At 32.4% G+C, this 21,884-nt stretch overlaps 1 protein-coding gene across 1 annotated transcript; it reads left to right on the top strand.

The window, feature by feature from the left end:
- Nucleotides 1-5,678: 5,678 nt before the first annotated feature.
- Nucleotides 5,679-19,409, top strand: LOC140443896 (serine/threonine-protein phosphatase 2A activator-like). The gene is made up of 7 exons (XM_072535402.1): nucleotides 5,679-5,838; nucleotides 6,360-6,454; nucleotides 7,023-7,229; nucleotides 8,954-9,171; nucleotides 11,843-11,967; nucleotides 12,294-12,502; nucleotides 18,891-19,409. Exons 1-7 carry the CDS (start codon nucleotides 5,814-5,816, stop codon nucleotides 19,305-19,307), a joined length of 1,296 nt encoding a protein of 431 aa, XP_072391503.1. The 5' UTR covers nucleotides 5,679-5,813; the 3' UTR covers nucleotides 19,308-19,409.
- Nucleotides 19,410-21,884: the final 2,475 nt, after the last annotated feature.

Here is a 21,884-nt window from a genome sequence, read left to right on the forward strand (position 1 = left end):
TATTAAATAAGTAATCGTGGCGCGATTTTTGCCATTTTTTATGATTCTCACAAGCTTTATACAAAATATCTCTTTAATTTCTTCTTGTTTCTAAGTAAACGGTCCATTCTACACAAAAAATGCTTATAAATATTTTTGTTTAAAATTATTCCAGCTACATTTTTTTCTAAGGTGTACAGATTCTTGGTAAATCGATTTTTTGCGTTTTGCGAGGCGGGTTTTAGGGGGAAGCCCGGGGGTAACAGTGGTAAACTTTCGTGCGTCTTTTTTGGGGTCCCAAAAATAATACTCTCTGCAAAATTCAGCTTGTTCATATAATTTTTAGGGCTCAACTCTCTGTCGACTGGACTTCTTCTTCTTAACATGCCATACACCAAAGTGCGTAGGCGACTATCTCATTACTAGAATTCTGTTCTTGGCGGCGTGACACAGCTCGCCTGTATTGTGTATTCATGTCCATTCTTTAATATTCCTTAACCAGGATAATTGTTTGCGGCCGGCTCCTCTCCTACCTTTGATCTTCCCTTGTAGGATTAACTGTGGTATTTCATATTTTGCTCCTCTTAATATGTGCCCAAGGTAACCAATTTTGCGTTTTTTAATTAATTCAAAGAGTTCTCTTTCCACGCCGGCTCTCTTAAGGACGTCATCGTTTCGAACTCTATTCACCCAAGGTATGCGCATCATTTTTCTCAATGACCACATTTCAAATGCTTCAAGTTTGTTGATAGATGTTTTTTTCAAAGTCCACGTTTCCATGCCATAAAGCAAGATGGACCATATGTAGCACTTGACCATTCTGTAGCGTATTTCGAAATTTAGGTTTTGATTACATAGGAGCGGTCTGAATTTCACAAAAGCTTGTCTTGCCATTTGTATTCGGGTTTTTATCTCTTGTTGTGGATCCGATTGGTCATTGATTGTGGTGCCAAGGTATTTAAAAGTTTTCACGCGTTTTATGCGATCGTCACCTATGCATATTATCGGGTTTTCTTGAGAGTTTCTGCTAATGACCATATATTTCGTTTTCAAAATATTGATTTTGAGGCCATATTTTTTACCTATGCTATTCACCCTATCAAGTAATAACTGCTGATCTTCCAAATTATCAGTTATAATCACTGTGTCGTCCGCATAGCGTAGGTTGCTAATTGGTATGCCGTTCACCTTAATGCCTAATTTCGTGTCTTCTAATGCTTCCGCAAATATATTTTCAACATATAAATTAAAAAGCATCGGAGAGAGTATGCGACGACTGGACTATCAAGTGGTTAATAAAGATTAATACGTACAAGTTAATGGCCGTTTGCGTGAAGCAATAAAAAAAGGCCGGATTTGTGGAAAAACTACTCATGGCTTTTGCATGACAATAATGCACCAGTTCACACTTCATTGCTTGTTCGTGAATTTTTGGCCAAAAAAATACTGTTATGATGCCCCAGCCTCCATATTCGCCAGACATGGCTCCGTGTGACTTCGCTGATAGAAATAAAGGCTATCCCAAAGATCGAGTTTGAGAAGTGTTTCAAGGATTGGCAGAAGCGTTGGCACAAGTGCATATTATCTTATGGGGACTACTTTAAAGGTGACAACATTAATGCAGACGAATAAATAAATATTTTTTTCAAAAAACGAAAATTTCTGGTATTTTTTTAACACACCTCGTATATGTTCTATATATACTTTCACATAAAAAAAGATGAAAATCTGTATCTTCTATTGATTTTAAAAATGGGTGTCGTCAAATAAACACATCAATATAAAGTAAAAAATGAAAATATCACTGCCCACTAGGTAAACAAATATCGAAACATTTGAATTTCAAGAAAGAAAATCAGCAATTGATACAACATTCATGTGTAGCATTTCTTATAGATTCGTGGGTCTTCCTTTCCAGCCTTGATGTTCTAGCACTTCTCAAATAATCCATTTCAACTGCAAACAGTCTTCTCTTCAGGTCTGCATTAATTATCCATACTTCAAAGCCATAACAAAGAACTGATTCAACCATGGTTTGTCCTATTCTTTTTTTGTTCCTTTTGGTAATGTTGCGATCCCACCATAAGGAGTTATAGTTATAGGAATGTTTGATATTAAAATGCCTTTGATATAGCAAATTCGGCCATGGCAATCGAAAGAATGAAAGACGTGCTTACATATTTAACAAACATTATTTGTGATTATCTATCAAACAGAAAAATAATACTAACCAGAAAAAATGGTTGGACACAATGTCGGGAATTCTACAAGGAGCGGTGTTGGGACCGACACTGTGGAACATCATGCACAACGGAACATTATAGCTAAAGCTTAGGGAAGGGGTGAAAACAGTCGCTTTTGCAAATAATCTAGTCATCGTAATAAAAATTATTATACAATAAAAATGATGATCGATACATAATGTATGGTGTGGAGGATGACACAGATCATTTATAGTTCTACGACACTTTTCGGAAGCCGTTTGTTGTTAGAACCAGTCGTTTTGCAATCAATTGACAAGTGTAGGGGAGACCGGGGAGAGTTCGGACCATTTTTAAAAATTAATTTTTATTAGAAAAGTGTATTGATATATTTACCTTTTAAAGTAGTTAACTTAAGCTTCCAAGGTTCAGGCATAACCAATCAAGAGCAGAATATATCAAATCAATAAATTAACAACAAAAATAAAAAAATATTGCAGGGGGTCATTTGTCCGAAGTCTCCCCAGAAACGGGGAGACTTCGGACTAGGAACTGGGAGACTTCGGACAGTACTGGGAGACTTCGGACAGTACAACATATGTTACTTATAAAAATGTATTTAAAAAAAATAGACATGTTTAGATATTAAAAAATTAATGCAATGAATAATCTTCTAAATCTGTATTAAAATAGATCATATTTTCATATCTTTGACGTGTATCTTTCAAGGGCTTCGGTAAAATACATTTTATGTCTTCAAATATAACAAAAGCATCTTCTTCAGTGGAGATAAACCGATTAGAAGTGGCATGTTTTTTATAAAATTTTACGTCGTATCCTTTTATCTGTTTTTCCTGAATTTCTGCAACATAGTGCCGAAATGTAGCTGGTGTTTTTCCATAAACTCTGGCAATTATAAACTGACCATTTGCAATATTTGTTTCTTCTGTATCCACTTCGTCATCTTGCTCTATGAAGTCAGAGGATTTTTCATTGCTCATTATGTCTTCAGAGGAAGAAGAAGAAGATGTTTCAACAATTTTTTTAGTGACTTTCTGTCTTTTTTTAGGATTTACTTTCCTTGTAACAGATCGTTTTAGTTTCCTGTTGGCAATTTCGTCTTTTTCTGGAGTATCCGTGGCAATGATACATTTGCCCTTAGGCCTCCCTCTATTTGATGTTTTACGTTCTGGCGCCTTGGGAAACGGTCTAACCATTTCTGGAGAAATGATGTTTGGAGAAGTTGAGTGACTCGGAGAAACTAAAACTTTGCTTGGCCCCGGTTTGGACAAGCTATCAAAATCTCTTTTTCCGAGTTCCGGTTCTGTAGTAGGCATTGGTCTATCTGTCACGTAAGAAGATAAGAACTCTTCTTCTCCGAATATATTCCTGTCAAAAGGCCAAATACCTGTACACTTGAAACCACTTTTAATATTAACTGGATTGGCAGCTCTGTCCCAAGCAGAAGAACAAATAGCAGGCAAGTCATATATAGAAAGTGTCTGACCAGGATTAGACAACATCCAGGAATTAGCACCATCATTAAAAAACTTTTTGAAAGGACCAAACACTGTTCGGTCCAAAGGTTGTAACTTATTAGAAGTATGAGGTGGTAGTGTCAAAACAGTAATTCCATTTTCTTTGCAGTAATCAAGTCCCTCCACTGAGAGATGGGACTCGTGGTTATCCATGATTAGTAAAATTTTATTAGTATCAGAGCAGAGTGTATTTTTGACAACATGTTTAAGTACTTTCAAAAAATTATCACTTGTCATCCATCCTGAAGGAGATACTAATCCTAAAGCAACTTGAGGAACCCCTTTCATCATGCGGTTTTCATCAAAACGTTGCCGTGGGAATACCCATATAGGAGGCAATGCTTTTCCATCAGCAGAAATTATGCCCACTTGTGTAACTAATTCTCCACGTTCACGTGAGGTCACCTGCCCTATTTGATGTTGACCTTTTCTTCCAATTATTTTAGGTACACGCTGAACTGTAGTAACCCCAGTCTAAAAAATAAGTGATATTAATTATCAAAATAACTAAACAAAATTGTTAATTGACTCACTTCATCTAAATTGAAAATCGCTGAAGATCCAAAAGAATGACGACGTAAAACTTCTTCTAATTTATTTTGAAACGTCTCAACAGTAACTTTGTTAAAACTCGTCATTCTAGCGAGACTAGTGGCTTCAGGTGTTCTAATAGATAGTACAGGATGACGTTTCATGAAACCTGAAAACCAGTCTGTTCCAGCTTCTTCATTTTCGCTCCATGTAGTAGGCATTTTAACATGGTTTTTCTTGGCAAATTCAAAAGCTAAACGTCTTGCAGCTTTAGGCGTTAGTCCATGAAACATGGAAGAACAATCTAATAAATATTTTTCAAGCATTTTTTCCATTATATCGGTAAACACTTGAGATTGCTTGAAATTTGGAGAGAATGTTACGTTGTCTATACCCACAGCTCTAGCTTTCTTTATGTAATCTAGAAGACTAGATTTAGGAACGCCGTAGGTTTTGGCGCTATTCCGAATGCTCAATTTGCCGTCAAGCACCTCTGATGTGGCATTTTTCATAGTGTCTGCAGAAAATTGTCGTTCTGTTACCCTTGTATATGTACGGGGCATTATGAGCTGTAAGAGAAAAATAGAATAACTACAGATCAGGGGAGACTTCGGACACACAGGGGAGAGTTCGGACACTGTGTCCGAACTCTCCCCTAATGCAAACATTGGTAATACAATGGGTTTATAAAAAAACTTACCTAAATATTGCAACAACATAAACGCAAATTAATGAAATAAGTATAGTAGATTACAGCACCAAAGTTTTATACGTGGTAAGTCTATGTATTTTAAAATATATCTTCTGGATTGCACCGATATTTTTAGAACAAAACTCGACAAAACACTTCACAATAGATAACTCTGTGACTACGACCGAAATCACAGCTGTCAATACATAACCTATAATTATGTACAAATAAGGTTGTGTTTACCAAATGACAACAGTGCATCTTCAAAAATGTGCGAAATTCAAATGTGTCCGATGTCTCCCTGTGTCCGAACTCTCCCCGGTCTCCCCTACTAGGTACTGGTACTAATCTACAACCGCCATGTGACAAGAATTAACTCAAAGAAGATATAACAAAAACTGCCACAAAATTAGCAAAACAAGAAAAAAAATTATTTAAAGGCCCTGTTGTACCATCTGGGAAGCATCACCAGGATACTGAGGATGCCAAGATTTCCAGACTTTGTTATAGAAAATCGCCAATAAAAACGGCAAATACTAGGTATTTCACAAGCGAACAAGAGCCATTCCATATCATGGAATACACCCTGTACTATTTAGAACCCCGAACTTGGTACGGCAGATAGGCGCTTTCTTTTTCCATTTCTAGGATCTTTAATTCTTTTTTATGTAATTTAAATGAATGGAGTTGTCTCCTCGGAGGAAATACTGACAACGTCGCTTCTTTCACTGAGATAACCTTTCAAATGTCAAAAACTAATATTTATTTTTAAAATAAAATAGGAAAGATACAAAATAAAAATAGGTTAAAACTAAAAAATAATTGTTTTTAACTAAAGTTTATTGTGAAATTCTCCAATACACGTTTATAATAATGAATTTTGGGAAAAATGATGCAGGTAATTCTAACAAAACAGAAGTAAATGAATGCTAGTAAAATATTAGTCAAAAATGGTAAAAAATTAAGTTAATTGCTTCTTTTTAACATTTCTGTTAATATTATTCTATCTGATCCTTTTCAAATTTATATAGGATTACCTTTAAACGCATTGTCATGATTCGAAGGAGAAATATATTTAAAATAAAAGTAGACAAAAAATATTTTATACCCTTTAAAAACACACTAACAGAAAGAAAGCACATTAGAAAAAAAGTTTTCTGTTAAATACGACTGCTACTTAACATTTGGAAATAGATCGGCAATCCAAGAAAAAGGGTGATCATGATAACAAAGAATATATATGATACAGTTAATTTCAAGAATAAAAGACTGTCAAAGTGAAACTGATACAGAAAAGTGCTTTACATGCATACAGGAAAAATATAAGCAATATTATTTATTAAATGTTAGAGTAGAACAATAGAAAATGAAACTCAATTTACTGCTCCTTCATATCTGTAAATAATATTTCATTTTCAGCTGTTCTTCCAGAAAACCATGTATATATTACTCCTACTAAGCAAGTCAAAAACATGGGTGATATGCAACATTGGGAAAAATCAGAAGCTTATCATGTAAGTTTTATAATAAATTAAAAATTATTATCTATTGAAGGTCCAATAGGGTAGTACCCTACATAAAATCTAATTCAGTTATCCCTATCCATTTTTCAAGTTTTCAAGAAAGTATAATTACTGAAGTGTAAGGTCTTAATGTGCCTGTTTAGTGTAAAAAGTTTTAGTGTAACTCTTATATAGAAGGTATTTCATTTGTACTGTGGAGTTCATTATATACGTTGTCAGATGGGGTAGAGAAAATTGAGTTACACATAAATCATAGATAAAGTAAAATTAATTTCAAATGTTCCATAAAACTGAACTAATTTAAAGTGTTTTTTTTTTAATGCAACACTCTACTTCATAATTTTGAATTTACATTTTCCATTTATTGTCCATCAGAATAATAAAAAGTTTTATTACCATATACAGGATACTTTCAAAGTTATGATTACTTTTACATGCATACATAAAAACTCTAAATAAATTTGACTCCTGGTATAATTAAAGACGAAACACTAAGAATTAATTGCTTATTGGCATAGAATTTTATTACAATCTAATTTTATTACTAATATTTTTTCAGGAATATTTGGGATTTATTTGTGCTTTAAACGAGGCAATTAAATGTAAAAGTAATTCAGCTGGTAGTGCTGATGCTTCAGAAGAAATTAATAAGATTTGCAGTCTTCTAAACTCTTTGGACACATGGATTGATGAAATTCCTCCTATTCAGCAGCCGCAAAGATTTGGTAATCAAGCATTTAAGCAGTGGTATGCAAAAGTCAAAGATGTAAGTTTCTTTCTTTCTATCCCGCCTTTAACCTTATGGGTGTTGGATATAAAAGTCAATAATTAATTTGTGTTGGGTAAAAAAGTATTATAAAAGTTGGATAAGTATTTTATTTAGTAGGTACTGTCATCCATAACAAGGATTCTTCATTTTCTGACACTCTACTCAAATTTGAAACTTCATCTAAACTAATACATCTATCACATCTACAAACATACCTGTGATTTTGTCGATGTTCAAAAAAAAACTGAATATTGAGAGTTCCATCTAGTAGCAACTGCTCTGGACATCTTATTTATAATTTTTCAAAATGTTTTCTTGGTTGGCATAACAATGCATGTAATGGGAATGGGTATTAGGAACTTGTTTTTTAATGTGAGTTTACTCTCACTCAAGAGAAAAATATTTAGTACAATTTTCAGACCTTATCATAACAAGAGCACATCATACCATCAAAGAATATAGACGCTTATAGAAGAATTATTCACTGTTATTTTTGAATGTTAGCAAAAGGTGGGACATAGATAAAGAAAAATGAGTCGAGTGGAACGCACGTGTTGCACGTGGTACCACTAAGGAGCGGTTTGCTTCTAAAATATGAAAGAGTGGGGCAATAAATGCAACTTTAGATATTTTTATAAGTAGATGCCGCGTGGTCGTAGAATAGGATTAAATTTTTGTGTTTTATAAAATTGTTTAAAGAAAATAATATTATTTTAACTTTTAATAAATTATTCTTTTTAGAAAAATTATTATGATTCAAATTTTTAATTGAAATATGTACAAATCTTAAGTATAAATCAGTTTAAGACTATATTGTAATAATTTCACTAATATTCATTCATTGTGAAAATTATGTTTTAGATACTACTAGATGTTATTTTAAAACAAGATTAAATAGTACCCATACAGAGTAAAAACTTTCACATATAGGTACTATTCATTAAAATGTACTGTTAAAGTTTATTTTGTTATTTCAAAAATAAATCAGGAATGCTTTTTGTTATTATTGAAAAATTATGGATGAAATGGAAGTTTGGAAGTTTTGGCGAAATGGAAAATTTCATAATTTATTAAAAAGTTTCATTGAATACTTTTTTTTAATTGAAATTTTTTAAAAATGTTTCGTTAATTTCTGGGCAGAAAAACAATATAATAAAAAGGTATGTGACTGTTTTTCGTTGTGTTGGAACAAACCAATTTTTAATTCAAAGTTATACAATTAAAAAAATAAATACTTTGAATATTGTAAATATCATACATTTTTAAGTTTTAAAATTAAAAATTTAACAATTTAATATATTGAAAATAAAGATTTTATTGTGAAAAAACAAAAAAAAAGACAGTTTGCAAATCAATTGCATCGAAATTTGTTTAGTCGTAGATGCAAAGTTACCCGTTCGTACTCCTTTCCCACTTCCCCCTAACTACATATTTCATTATGAAATTTTCATGATAGTTTTAAGCCGACGGCCACGGCACCACGCTGTGAGTTTATGCAGCCACCCTCTTAAACCGTAACCAAATCGACCAATTGAATTGCTCTTCTATAAGCGGGACGCACATGCTCATGTAGGCTAATGGTAGAGCCTCAAGTGCAGCCAACTTTTAATCTACCTTAAAACTAATTTGCAATTACTATAGGCCTTAGGAATATTTGGCTCTGATAAGTCATTTTTACTATGAAACATGCTATTACTATTTATGTATGTATATACTTTTAGGGAGCTGCAGAACTGTTTCACAGTATTTTTCCAGAAAATTTGCACAAAACTATACCAGAAATTAGTGTTTATTTAATAGAAGGTTTTGGTAATGCTACTAGAATTGATTATGGAACTGGCCATGAACTGTCATTCCTTATGTTTCTGTGTGCTCTTTTCAAAATTGGATACTTAAAAACCAGGGATGGACCAGCAGTTGCTTGTAAAATATTCGTAAGGTTTGTTATGCATAACTATTTTTATTTATTTTAACATGGAGTCTAAGAAAATATAATAATTTATTATCCCAGTTAATGTGACTTTAAAAACAATTCGTTAATACATTATAATTGTTTTTAATAATTAGAAGATATTAATTAGTCCAATTACTTCTCTTAGGAGCAGCAGCCTTTCTAGGTTTTGGTGAACTTGCAGCAGCCTTGGTGGTCTTTGGCTTAGGTGCCTTGGGTTTTTTCATAGGACTGCCTTTATTTGATTTCTTCTCTTTTGTTGGAGTTTTTACTTTGGTCTCTGCGGAAGTCAGAAATGTGGATGAAGATGACATAGTTTTAGGTGCAGACTTCTTTTCAACTTTCTTCGCCTTTGCCGGTTTTTTCTCTGTATTTTATGCGGCTTTTTGGCATTGGCTTTCTTTCCAGATTTTGCCCTTTCGCCGGCAGCAGAACGTTTGGCAGCGGATTTTTATGCATTTTGTACGATTTTGCCGAAACTACTGGAAACATTGTAATGAAATTTTATACGAATATGTTTTGGAAGCTGATACATCCCATGAATTTGTTTTTATATCTAATTCTCATAGAGGGCGCTAGTTACACGGATCGTACTAAGTATTAGTCAGTAGAACTTTTTTAAGAGTATAATTATTAATCAAAATTTCAAGTACTCTTGGTAAAACTCGATACTGTGTACCGTTTTCTGAATATTTTTATTTGAAAATTATGAAGTAATAATTGATGCTGGTAGTAATAAAGTTCTAATAGGTATACCTCTATTTTCTCCAAGTGTGCCATGGAAATCTGACATTTATTGATTGTCATGACGATAAATCAACAATAATTAGAGTTTTGAAACCTTGTTATTTGTAAAATCAAATCAAAATGTACTCAAATGTTGAATACACTCACATGTTATTAACCTTAGGCGAATGTTTAGGATGTTCTAGTGCAGCTGTGACACGTTATGCAGAAAAGTTTCCTAGAAGAAACTTACCAAGTAAAAAAACATTTAGAGCCGTTGAACGACGTTGTCGAGAAACTGGGAATGTGAGACCAAATAAAATAAATTCTGGTAGACCAAGAACAACAAGAACAATTAATAAAGAAGATACTATTTTAAATTTACTTGATTAAGATCCAACAGTTAGCGTAAGGAATATACCAAGACAAACAAATACTTTTTCTTCAAGTACTTGGCGGATACTGAAAGAACAGCAATTACATCCTTATCATTACAGACAAGTCCAAGAGCTCTTGCCAGATGATCTACCGGTTAGAGTGGATTTTTGTGAAACATTGCAACAAAGGACAGCCCACAATCCAAATTTTTTTAAATGTATTCTTTTTACGGACGAGGCCACCTTTACGCGACAAGGTATGTTTAACTCCCTTGTCTGGGACAATAATGCACACTACTGGTGTGATGGGAATCCACGAGTCAAAAGGGTATCACATTACCAACACTCATGTAAAGTTAATGTTTGGGCAGCAACTTTAGGTAACAAATTAATAGGTTATCATATTCTACCTGGAAATTTAAATGGTGATATGTATCTTGATTTTTTAAACAATTCCTTATTCGAGATATTAGAAGATTTAACGCTAAACTAGCGAAGATCTTTATTTTTTATGCACGATGGAGCTCCACCACACTTTGATAGAAGGTGTCGTAATTGGTTGAGTAATCATTTTCCGAATCGATGGATTGGTAGAGGTGCAGAAGCTCCGATTCATTGGCCTCCTCGGTCATGCGATTTTAACCCTTTGGACTACGCAGTTTGGTCGTATATTAAGGAAAAAGTCTATGCTACAGAGGTAAATTCACGCCAAGAATTGGAAGAAAGAATTCAACGTCAATTTAATGACATCATAGCTGATCCCCTACCGTTTAGAAGGTTAATGGAATCTTTAGAAAAAAGAATAGACTTGTGTATTCGCGAAAACGGAGGGCATTTTGAACACTGTAATTTGAACACTTAGTCATTAATTTAATTTTCTTCTTGAGAGTTTTGTTTATTTACTAACTATTTTATACCAGCATCAATTATTACTCATTAAATTTTCAAATCAAAATATTCCGAAAACGGTATACAATATCGAGTTTTACCAAGAGTACCTTTTTCGTGTAAAATTAAATGATGTTTAAGTTTACTTGAAATTTTGATTAATAATAATTATACTCTTAAAAAAGTTATATTGACTAATACTTAGTACGATCCGTGTAACTAGCACCCTCTATGAGAATCAGATATAAAAACAAATTCATGGGATATATCAGCTTCCAAAACATATTCGTATAAAATTTCATTACAATGTTGCCAGTAGTTTCGGCAAAATCGTAAAAAATGCGTAAAATTTTTTTTTCTTCAACGCCCTGTATCTTGAAAACGGTTGGCGTTACAAAAATTTTTTACTAAGCAAACCCCAATTATTTTTCAGTTTTTTACCTACCCTAGAGACGGGGTTACTTTTTTTTGAAACACCCTGTATAGTTGCAGGTTGCAGCCTACATTATTTGTAGTAAAATATTTTGTGGTGTGTTCTATTTTCTAAACGTTTATCAATTATTATTTATAAACTAAAATGCCACAGTCTTTTTGTGAAGGTTTTATTATATTCTGTATTAAAAACATATTTAATTTGCCTTTTTTTATATTTTGTATGTTATATGTAGGTATCTGGAGATAGTTCGAAAATTACAAACAACATACAATATGGAACCTGCAGGAAGTCATGGGGTGTGGAGCTTAGATGACTACCAGTTTGTACCATTTATCTGGGGGAGTTCACAATTTATAGGTAAGTTCAATAGAAGTGAACATTTTTAACAATATCCACAGGTGAATTATTAATGTAATTGTGAACATGCGCCATCATTCGATACGAATTAAATCAAAACATGCCAAACATCAAAACAGTCAAATGTATGTAATCGAGGTGATAGTCAAATTAATTAGAGATTAGGTTCTATTGTAAACCAAATTTCGTCTACTGCGCCGTGGTCATGAGTGTCTGTACTATCTCTACTAGTTCATAGTTTTGTAGCTTTTTTCTTGAATTTAAAATTTTGGTGAGCATTGTACATATAACTATTTACAGACTGAACAATATCTTTTTGTTTTTAGGTAATGGCCATTTTGAACCAACGTGTTTTTTAAAGGATAATATTGTAAGAAAACATTCTTCCGAATACATGTTTTTGAGCTGCATCGAGTATATTAACAGGGTGAAGACGGGACCGTTTGCTGAACATTCGAATCAATTATGGAGTATTAGTGGAGTGTCTACGTGGACTAAAATCAACGGTGGTCTTATTAAAATGTATAAAGCAGAGGTAAGTGTTATTCAAGAATTTTGATTTTTAAATCAAAACACAATGCAATTCTAATATCCGCTTAAAACTTTATTGAGTTATATTCTTCGTTAAATTATGTTGTCCTCCAAGAACATTGGCGACCAGCGGGATGATCTTAAAAGAGAGAGAGAGAGAGAGAGAGAGAGAGAGAGAGAGAGAGAGAGAGAGAGAGAGAAATTTATTGTTTTTAAATGAGTTTGCGTTTATGAAACACAACATGGTATAGTACAAACAAGGCACAAGATACATTAAAATACTAATTATAAAATTTCCATAATTAAAAAAAAAAAGAAAAAAATATATCAATTAGCGCAACTGTCCTCAAAAAATTCCTCTATACTGTAGTAATATTTAGATAATAAAAACTTCTTGATTGCTCTTCGGAATACAAAAATATTGCTTGAGGATCTTATCGAGTGGTAGGTGGTTAAACACTTTCTTACCAGTATAAATAAATGATTTTTTAATTAATGTCGAAGAAGGAATTGGAATAACATAATTTAGACGAGTGTTATAAGGGGAATCTGTCCCAATATCCTCTTTGTTTTTTTTTTTTTTAAATTAAGTACGCTAATTCAAGGATACACATGCAAGTGTCAAGATACCATGTTTCCGGAACAAATGATGAAGAGAACAGCTACCCCAAAAGGCAATACCGTATCTCAAATTAAGGCCACATAAACTATTTTTGCAATCTTGAAATCTAAATGGTGAGCAACTGATTTGACCGCAAAGCAACCCGATGATATCTTTTTGCTTAAACATACAGTATGTTGCTCAAATTTAAGTTTATTATCAATATAGAGACCTAAAAATTTGTTTACGGTGTCAGAACAAATACCTTCATTGCCCAGAGTAATGTTGTTTAGATCATTCTTAAAAGAAATTAATTTGGTTTTTGAAAAATTAAATGTCAAATGATTAGCTTTGCACCACTCTAACGTTTTCAGAATATCACTACTAATAATCTTGTTCAGTACTGTTTAAATTCAAATATGGTTGTGTGAACTAATCAAAATCCTCCCTGTATTCCTACGGTCCCTTAATAGTACCGCTGAGTCTCGGAAATAAATATCGCTAAACACAAGAGCACCAGTCGTTAAGAGGAAAAGACGTAACCCGGCAAGTGAACCCATGCACGCATATTGAATTGATTTTGTTCGTTGTTTCGTAGTGCAAACCATGGTAATTAGACCCAGCGGTAAGTTCTTCACCTAGTTTTACCTGAACCTTTAAATTGTTTTTTGATTGTTTATTGCAACCATTTAAATTTTAATAATTATTTGCACCTATGAGTAAAAGTTCATTTATCTCGCCAGAGTTATCGAAGGAATAGTTCGTGTTAATTGAATTACTATTAATTCGTAATAGTACATTTGTTTGGTTAATTCCCCACAAGTACTTTAGAGTCCTTATTTTGCCATAAAATTGTGGTGTCATCTGCAAATATAGTAAACCGGCCATTAATGTCGAGGTTAGTTATGTCGTTAAAATATATCAAGAAAAAGATAGGACCAAAGACAGAGCCTAGAGGGACTTCACAATTAATAAAGATATTACTAGAGTAGCGCTCATTGATTGATCCAGACTGGCATCTGTCTTCCAAGTGTGAACTGAACCACTTTAGAGCAGTGCCTCTAAACCATAGAAAGATCACAGAAAACTGCGGCAGCAACATAATCTTTATTTAAGTCCAAGTATAGTTTTTCCATGAATTCGAAGATGGCATCATATGTACTTTTTAATGACTGGAAAGCGAATTGGAAGGAAGAAAGTAAATTGTGTTTTTGTAAGAAAGTCATCATTTGGATTTTTACCAATTTTTCTACAACCTTTGAAAGCGACGGTAACAAAGAGATAGGACGATAATTAGCAGGTAAATCGTTGTCACCACCTTTATGCAGAAGAATAACCTTAGCACATTTTAAACAATCGCTAAAGTGACCCGTTGAAAAAGATATGTTAATTGCTTCCGCTAAAATTCTCAGAACATTATCAGGAACAAGGGATAAAACTTTGGATGGGATTATCATCCCAGCCTGCAGCCATAGGATTTTTAATGCCTTGTATAATTTTTTTTATTTTAGCCGATTTAGTAGGAAGAAAATAAAAGGAATTTGTAATATTTACTTCATTTAAAACATGCACTGGATCAGAAGAAGAATTAATTTTTCCAGCGAGTTCTGGACCTACCGAGCAGTAATATTTATTCAGCTCACTAGGATCTAAGAATATATCAGTAGTTTGGGGAACTTTAACTCTAAGATTATGAACTAATTTTCGATTTAAGAATTCTTTTTTGAAATGCTAAATTGCTAAATTGATAAAGCAAATCAGGAGAGCAAAAAATATTATTCCAATCTTCCTGATTACATAATTTGATAAACCTGTCAAAATTACTTTTGCTGAAAATCCTACCACATCTGGCTGTATAAGGTGGATTCTTAAGGGAAAATTCACATAGAGTGGGATCATGATCTGATAAAAAATAGGGAATCACTCTGCACACAGTCAGATCTGGATGTAGATTAGTACAAATATAATCCAATGTGCTGATATCTCTGGTGGGATCGGTAACCAGCATTCTCATAGTAAATTTGTAATGGCAATAACATGGCTGTGGGATGAATCCAGATAATCAATATTAAAGTCACTGTCAAGATAATAAAAGCATTTTGTGGAATTTTTTAAGCAAGGATTCCAATACTTGAAAGAATAACTGAATAATAGATTTAGGGGGTTTGTACACAACAATGAGAAAAGTATTAAGCTTCTTACTGAAAGTAATAGAGAATTCAAATTCAGATTTAATGCAGAGGTGGTTAAATTTATTGTAGTCAACAAAATTGAATTTATACTGAAACGTTGTATTAATTAAAATTAATGTGCCTCCATGGATGCTTTCAGATCTGGAAAATTTGGATATTATGGAGTTATTTATTAATACTAAGTGTTTCCAGAGGATACAACCAGTACTCAGTTAAAATCACAAGATTTGGCCAATCATTTTCGCTAAGAAATACTTCCAGTTCCTCAACTTTATTGCGTACAGAACATACGTTGTATAAAATAATAGAAAATTTATTAACGATATTAGATTTAGATATACTGGTATCCAGTTTATCACCTACCACACATTACAATATTATTTATGTTATTTTTGTGCCCTGTATTGTCAAAGATTCTATTTGATCCTGGTTGGAAGATACTAATTCCTTTCTTATCTGGGAAGGCCTTCAAAAATCCTTATTGTTACGTCGGTAGTTGTGGAATTTTTTGAATTCGAAACGTTTAAAGCTGATTCCTTTGGGCCACGTAGATTGTTTGTAGATTTGATCTTTGTATTTTTCGCTAATCCCAAATATAAAATACTTATTACGGTTTTCCTCAGTCGGTACTTCCTTTACAATAACATCCGCGTCGGATAATTGTTCTTGATTTTTTACGATTTCTTGGATATTTCCAGATGATATATGCCGCTTAATTCTATAAAGGTGTAACCAAACTTTACGCTCTACACCAAAATCACCAGACTCCTCATTTTGTCCAATATTCTTCTTTATATATTACTATTAACTTTTGAGAAAAATGACATAGATCTTTAAAAAATATTTTTTGGAGCACAAAAGGTGATATTTTGAATTTGTTTAAAAAATTGTTTAAACAATTTCTGCCCAAAAATTGAGAAATTTTCCTGAATATAATTATGTAAAAATTAATAAAAATTATATGATTTTTCTTGAAATATGCGTTTGATAACTGATCCCTTTTCTTAATTTCCACGCCAATGGTCGGCATTGGCATCAAAGAATCTCAAAAGCCGACGCTTGGCAAATTGACGATGGAAAAAGTATAACTCTAGTTTCTTTTTCTTTTTTTATAATGCACTGTTGTAAAATCACTCAAATCCTGCACATGTTGTTGGGCATCGGGAAATTTAGACTCCTGTCCCATAGGCAAAGCGAGATTAATTATTTCATCCATTTTATTATTTTGATATTCGCTTTTCACCTGTAGGTTAGGTGTGTTTGTTGACAAGTTATTTGTTTTGTATACAAAATGGACCGTGGAAGTGATGACGTAGATTTTATTGACATCTGTCAGTTTCACTTTCCAAACAAACCTTGTTTAGTGTGGATAATTTGTATTTTTCGTTATTTTTTCATTTTTTTTACAGAATCTTTCCGCTTTTTGCAATATCTAAGTATTCTAATAGTTACTACAACAATTTTTTAAGGTTGTGTAAATAATAAAGCATGTTGTTTTATAAAAATAGCAATAAAATGCATGTATCAATAAAGTAAGGTTAGAATGTCTTTAATTTAAACTTTTAAACTATATTTCGTAGAAATAGAACACTGAATTATGATGGTATTATCGTAAAAAACACTATACTTAAAAGAAAGAGTAGCAGAGGAAGCCAAATGTTAACTTTATAGAAATTAAAAAGTCTTGAGATTGGACATTTCAACTTTTGTTTGGAAAGTAATTGACAGTTGTGACGTCACACTTCCACTGTCCATTGTCGACATCTGATTGAATTGGTTGTTTATATTTATTTTCAATGTTTTTATTTTGTGGGTCATTATTTTTATCTTTGGTGTGATAGTTTATTAACTCCGTCTTCAATAAATCGACTTTTTCTTGCAGCAAATAGTTATTAGATTTTAAAAGTTCATTATTATTTAACAGTAATTTATACGTATCTTCTTTTCCTCCAATAAGTGCCTTATAGCATTTTATTTTCTAACTGCAATAGATTCATGGGTTCATTAACATCAGATTGTTTTTCACAACACACCGTGGGTGTTGTGAAAAACAATCTGATGTGAAAAACAATATGTGAACATGTCACATATTTTAGAACATTTTAACTTGCTTTTAATGGCACAGGAAATATGATAACTTTTTCCGCACACCAACAAAGTATCGTTTTATTTGGCTTAGTATTACAACATTTAAATGTTTTATCTTCAAATGTTCCCTCATCTATTTGAGAGAGAAGTGACGGCACATTGCACATTCACTCCGTCCGCCATGTTGACGCCGTATTGGTGTATAGTTTAAATTTACTTATATAATATAAATAACATTAAAATGTAACACTTTCTGTACAGTATATTTATTATAATTTTTTTTTATTATTAGTAAAATATTTTAAGTTGATCTTTCTAATTTATTAAATATGACTTTTTACGAAATAAACAAGTAAATTTGGTAAACAAGTGGAAGAGTCCATTTACGTGACTAGGGGTGACCGTTATATAAAATGTAAACTTTTTAAATTTTATTAAAATCTATAAAAATAATAAAATTAGTTTATTCAATTTTACACAAATTATTTGAATTTTAAAAATACAGAAAACAGTATGAAGCTTCGCGCTAGTCTACAGTACCACCTACTGTACCACTTTTTTTCATTTCTATGTGTAGGAGTCTATTTTCTACTACTCTATAAGTATCATTTCTGTTGAATGTTGAATGAATAGACAACATGATTTGGTGTGGCTAGGCTAACTGAAGGGTGTTCTTTATCTTCTTTTCAAATGAGTATGAACCTGGAGAGGACCTGATCGACAAGAGGGACGGAGAGACAAGACACGCGAGGCAGGATATTTGTCCTTATGGTGGTTTGCAAGTTATGATGTATGGCGGAATAATTTTTCACCATGGAACTCTTTTCATTCCTTGATGATGGCTATTTTTAGTCAAGTTGAAATTATTTTCAGTTTGAGGATTCATTGTATTGTTTTCTTTGCTGCCGATGTAGGTAAAGGCCACCTTGGAACTATCACTGTTGATCATTTTTGTAAGCAACTAGTAATCATTTATCATGAATTACTGGTTGTCTGTCTATAGCCAAAATCAATTTTTGTAAAATGCCTCGTAAGTGACCATCAGCTATCAGTATAAGGTTAAAACATATATTTATTTTGATCTATATATATTTATATTTACGTGTGAGTAAAAGTACATATTTTTGATATGTTTATATACTAATACAATCTGAAACTATTTATTCCATATTCGATTACCTTGTCGAACACCTCTGTCTGTTTTACTGTGCATTTTAACAATTTTTATTACTTGCCTATTTGTGACCGGTAATTTAATTGATAGGGGTTTAATAATGTTAATATATTGTGTTATTATGCCTAGTAACTTAATGAAAATGTACAAATTTTAGTACTGGAATCAAATTACATGTTAATTGCATTATGCCCCTAGTACAAAATAATATTTTTTTCAATTGTTTCAAGAGAGGAGGGAGATTTTTCGTACTATAGGCTATGGAAATTCCTCGATTTAGCTTCTTATAAAGTTTAATAGATAAAGTCAAGATTTTAAAACCCTATTTTTATTGCAGGTACTTGCCAAGTTTCCTCTTGTGCAGCACATATATTTCGGTTCGATCTTCACTTTGAATTTATTTAAGCCTCCTGCAGTTCTAAGACCGAGAACTAGTTTCCAAGTTCCCCAAATGCCACCAACGTGTCAGTCCGCTATATCTGCATCTGATAAAAGTTCGCTGGATAGTATAACTCAAATTTCCAGTGGTGATATCAGTCAGGTCTTAAAATCTAGCAGGGAATTGACGAACATTGATTCCGTTAATGCATCAGTTAGTGAAAATACTGATAGGATTACGCTCGATAATGGTACAAGCAGTACGAGTAATTCCAGCCGACGCCGGTCTTCTGTTGGATTTGCTACAAATAGTGCGGATGAAATAAAAGTAGATGAAATAAAACTGGTTGAATTAAAAAAGGATGATTCGAAATGAAACAAGTATTAAATAAAAAGGAGTTTTGATTTTTTGATTGTGTCCGATAAATATATATTTATGTATTTTAACATTTATAATAATAAATTATTGCTTTAAACAGTTACATTTTTTATTTCATTTGTTTTTAAAACGTAAGTTATTGAACAGATACAAGGCACAGTCTATATTCAATCACGATACACAAATACCGGTATGCTACTCAAAGAGTAGAAATTTGTACTCCGACGCGTATGACGTCACCTGCGAAGCAACAGTACAGGGTTTACAGTGTTCGAGATATAGGATTCCCTGTCCCGGTAGATGTATTTGTGCATCGTGCTGTAGCTGAATTGTTTTAATTACAAGTTTGCAATGAAAACAAAATTACAAAGCCTCTCATTTCGATCTCTTTTTCTACTGTTTAGTCTGTTTAGTTCAATTTTTTGTATTATCGACAAACATGACAGGTTGTGCCGTAGCTAATTATAAAAATTATAATATCCCCACATATAAGATCACCATTGACATGGGTATTGGAAAACTGCTCTTTGGTCTCATCTGAGTGTTGGATAAAACAAAAATTGTTTTATTAATTACCCCTGTGATAAGTATTTAAATATTTTTGTTTTTATAGATCCTCCACATTTGATTTAACTTGTCCGAAAACATGTTATTGATTATGGTTTTTTTTTTATTGGACTATGCAGTAAGTAACAACTCAATAGAAAGTCCTCAATTACCAAGCGATATTTCGGCGTCAGAAGATATTTGCTTGACACAAAGAATGCTGTTTAATTTGGTAGAAAAAACTAAAGGTTCGAAAGAATATCAGTCTAAAAAGGACAAAATACTTCAAAATACATTTATAGAAGCTCACTACTTGAATGAGAATCATATAATTGACATTTTGAAGGTCGCATACTTATGAGGTGAAAGAAAAAATGCATCGGGACTCTTTGAAGTATGGTGGTAGTTTTGTTGCATACAAATTCAAGATACTTAAATAGTTTAGGAAACCCTTCAAAATGATGAGATATATATGGAACCAGATTGACTACAGACAGTCTCTAGAGATGATTCTCTTTTGTACCCAAACGAAGAAGTTTTTTAACTTCAAGAAATAAATTTTAATAATGTAATATAAATTATTCAATAAATCTTTATTATGAATTGTTGGCCGGATTCATTACTGGAACATTGTAAATTAAGCTAATATTAGAAAATGCAAGTCAAAGTTCAAAGATATTTTGTAACACATTCATTTAAAACAATTTTCTCTAATTTTAAATGTTAATTAAGTGATTCAGAAAGTGTTTTTAATATTTAACCGTTCTGCATACTTTCAAATTACTCAATTTTGGAAATATTCCAGTAATGAATTTGACCGTCGAAATATGTATAAAATAGAATCAATTTTTGTGCTTATGAATTGAAAAGACTATTATATTCCTACATTATTATGAATATACTCAGTTTATATAGAGAAACGTTGAAAAAAAGTTTTTATTTTTCAATAATCACAAAACCTATACACAAGAAAAATAAAAACACTAAACTACACATCTTATAATATAAAGTGCCAAATAATCATGCTTATAATATATATTGGATGCCTATATATTTGATATTAAGCGACTAACGTGGCAAGCGCTAGTCTTCTAATAGAAACTTTGCTTCGCACTTGACATCACACAGTGCGAGAGAGCGAGTAGCGTGCGCAATAGCATACCGGTATTTGTGTATCGTGTATTCAATTTAAAACTCATAATCTAAACATAACCTCATTATATTGTCATACTAGACATTCCATCAATAGAGAGCAATGAGAGTTTATGAAGACTTTAGGCAAGAGACATATCATGGTGGCGATTTTAATGCAAAGAACACATATTGTGGATCAAGAATATCAACTAAAGGTAAAGAATTATTATCGGCTTTTAAACAACAAAACTGTGAAACAATATCTACTGGTAGACCAACATACTGGCCTACGAAATAAAATTCTATATCTTATTGACTTTTTTATCTTCAAAAATATCTCAACAAACTGTATTGAAGTTGACGACGGTTGAGATCTGTGATCACTCACCTATAGTTTTAACTGTAAATGATACAGTCATCAGAAAAAGAAACAAGAAAGTTTCAAGTTCAGTCTTAAAGACAAAATTAATCTGGCTGTTCCTCTACAAAACTCGGAACAACTGGATGATGAAATAGGACTATGCATGAAAAATATTCAGCAAGCATCAAATTACAAATAAGATTTATAATACAATGTCCAAATGGCATTGCTTTAAAGCCAAATAGTTTAATAATGATGGATAAACATAAAACTAGGGTATGACTAGGGGAAGTATGCTTTAGATGGCATAGTACACATTCCTCCTAGGGTTTTAATACATATGGCATCGCTGTAGGCTACTTGGTTAGGGAAACACGTGATATTTCTTCTGTGAGTATGATTACTTCGCTGCGGAAACGCATTTAGCCGTTTACTGTTTAGTGCTTAATGAAGTTTGACTATGCCAACAAGCGCCAAAATTTCTAATGGTGTCTGTAAAAAGGGTCTAATTTCAAAACTGAATAATAGTGAGC

The sequence above is a fragment of the Diabrotica undecimpunctata genome, chromosome 6, assembly GCF_040954645.1.
Source record: "Diabrotica undecimpunctata isolate CICGRU chromosome 6, icDiaUnde3, whole genome shotgun sequence".
Lineage (NCBI taxonomy): Eukaryota > Metazoa > Arthropoda > Insecta > Coleoptera > Chrysomelidae > Diabrotica > Diabrotica undecimpunctata.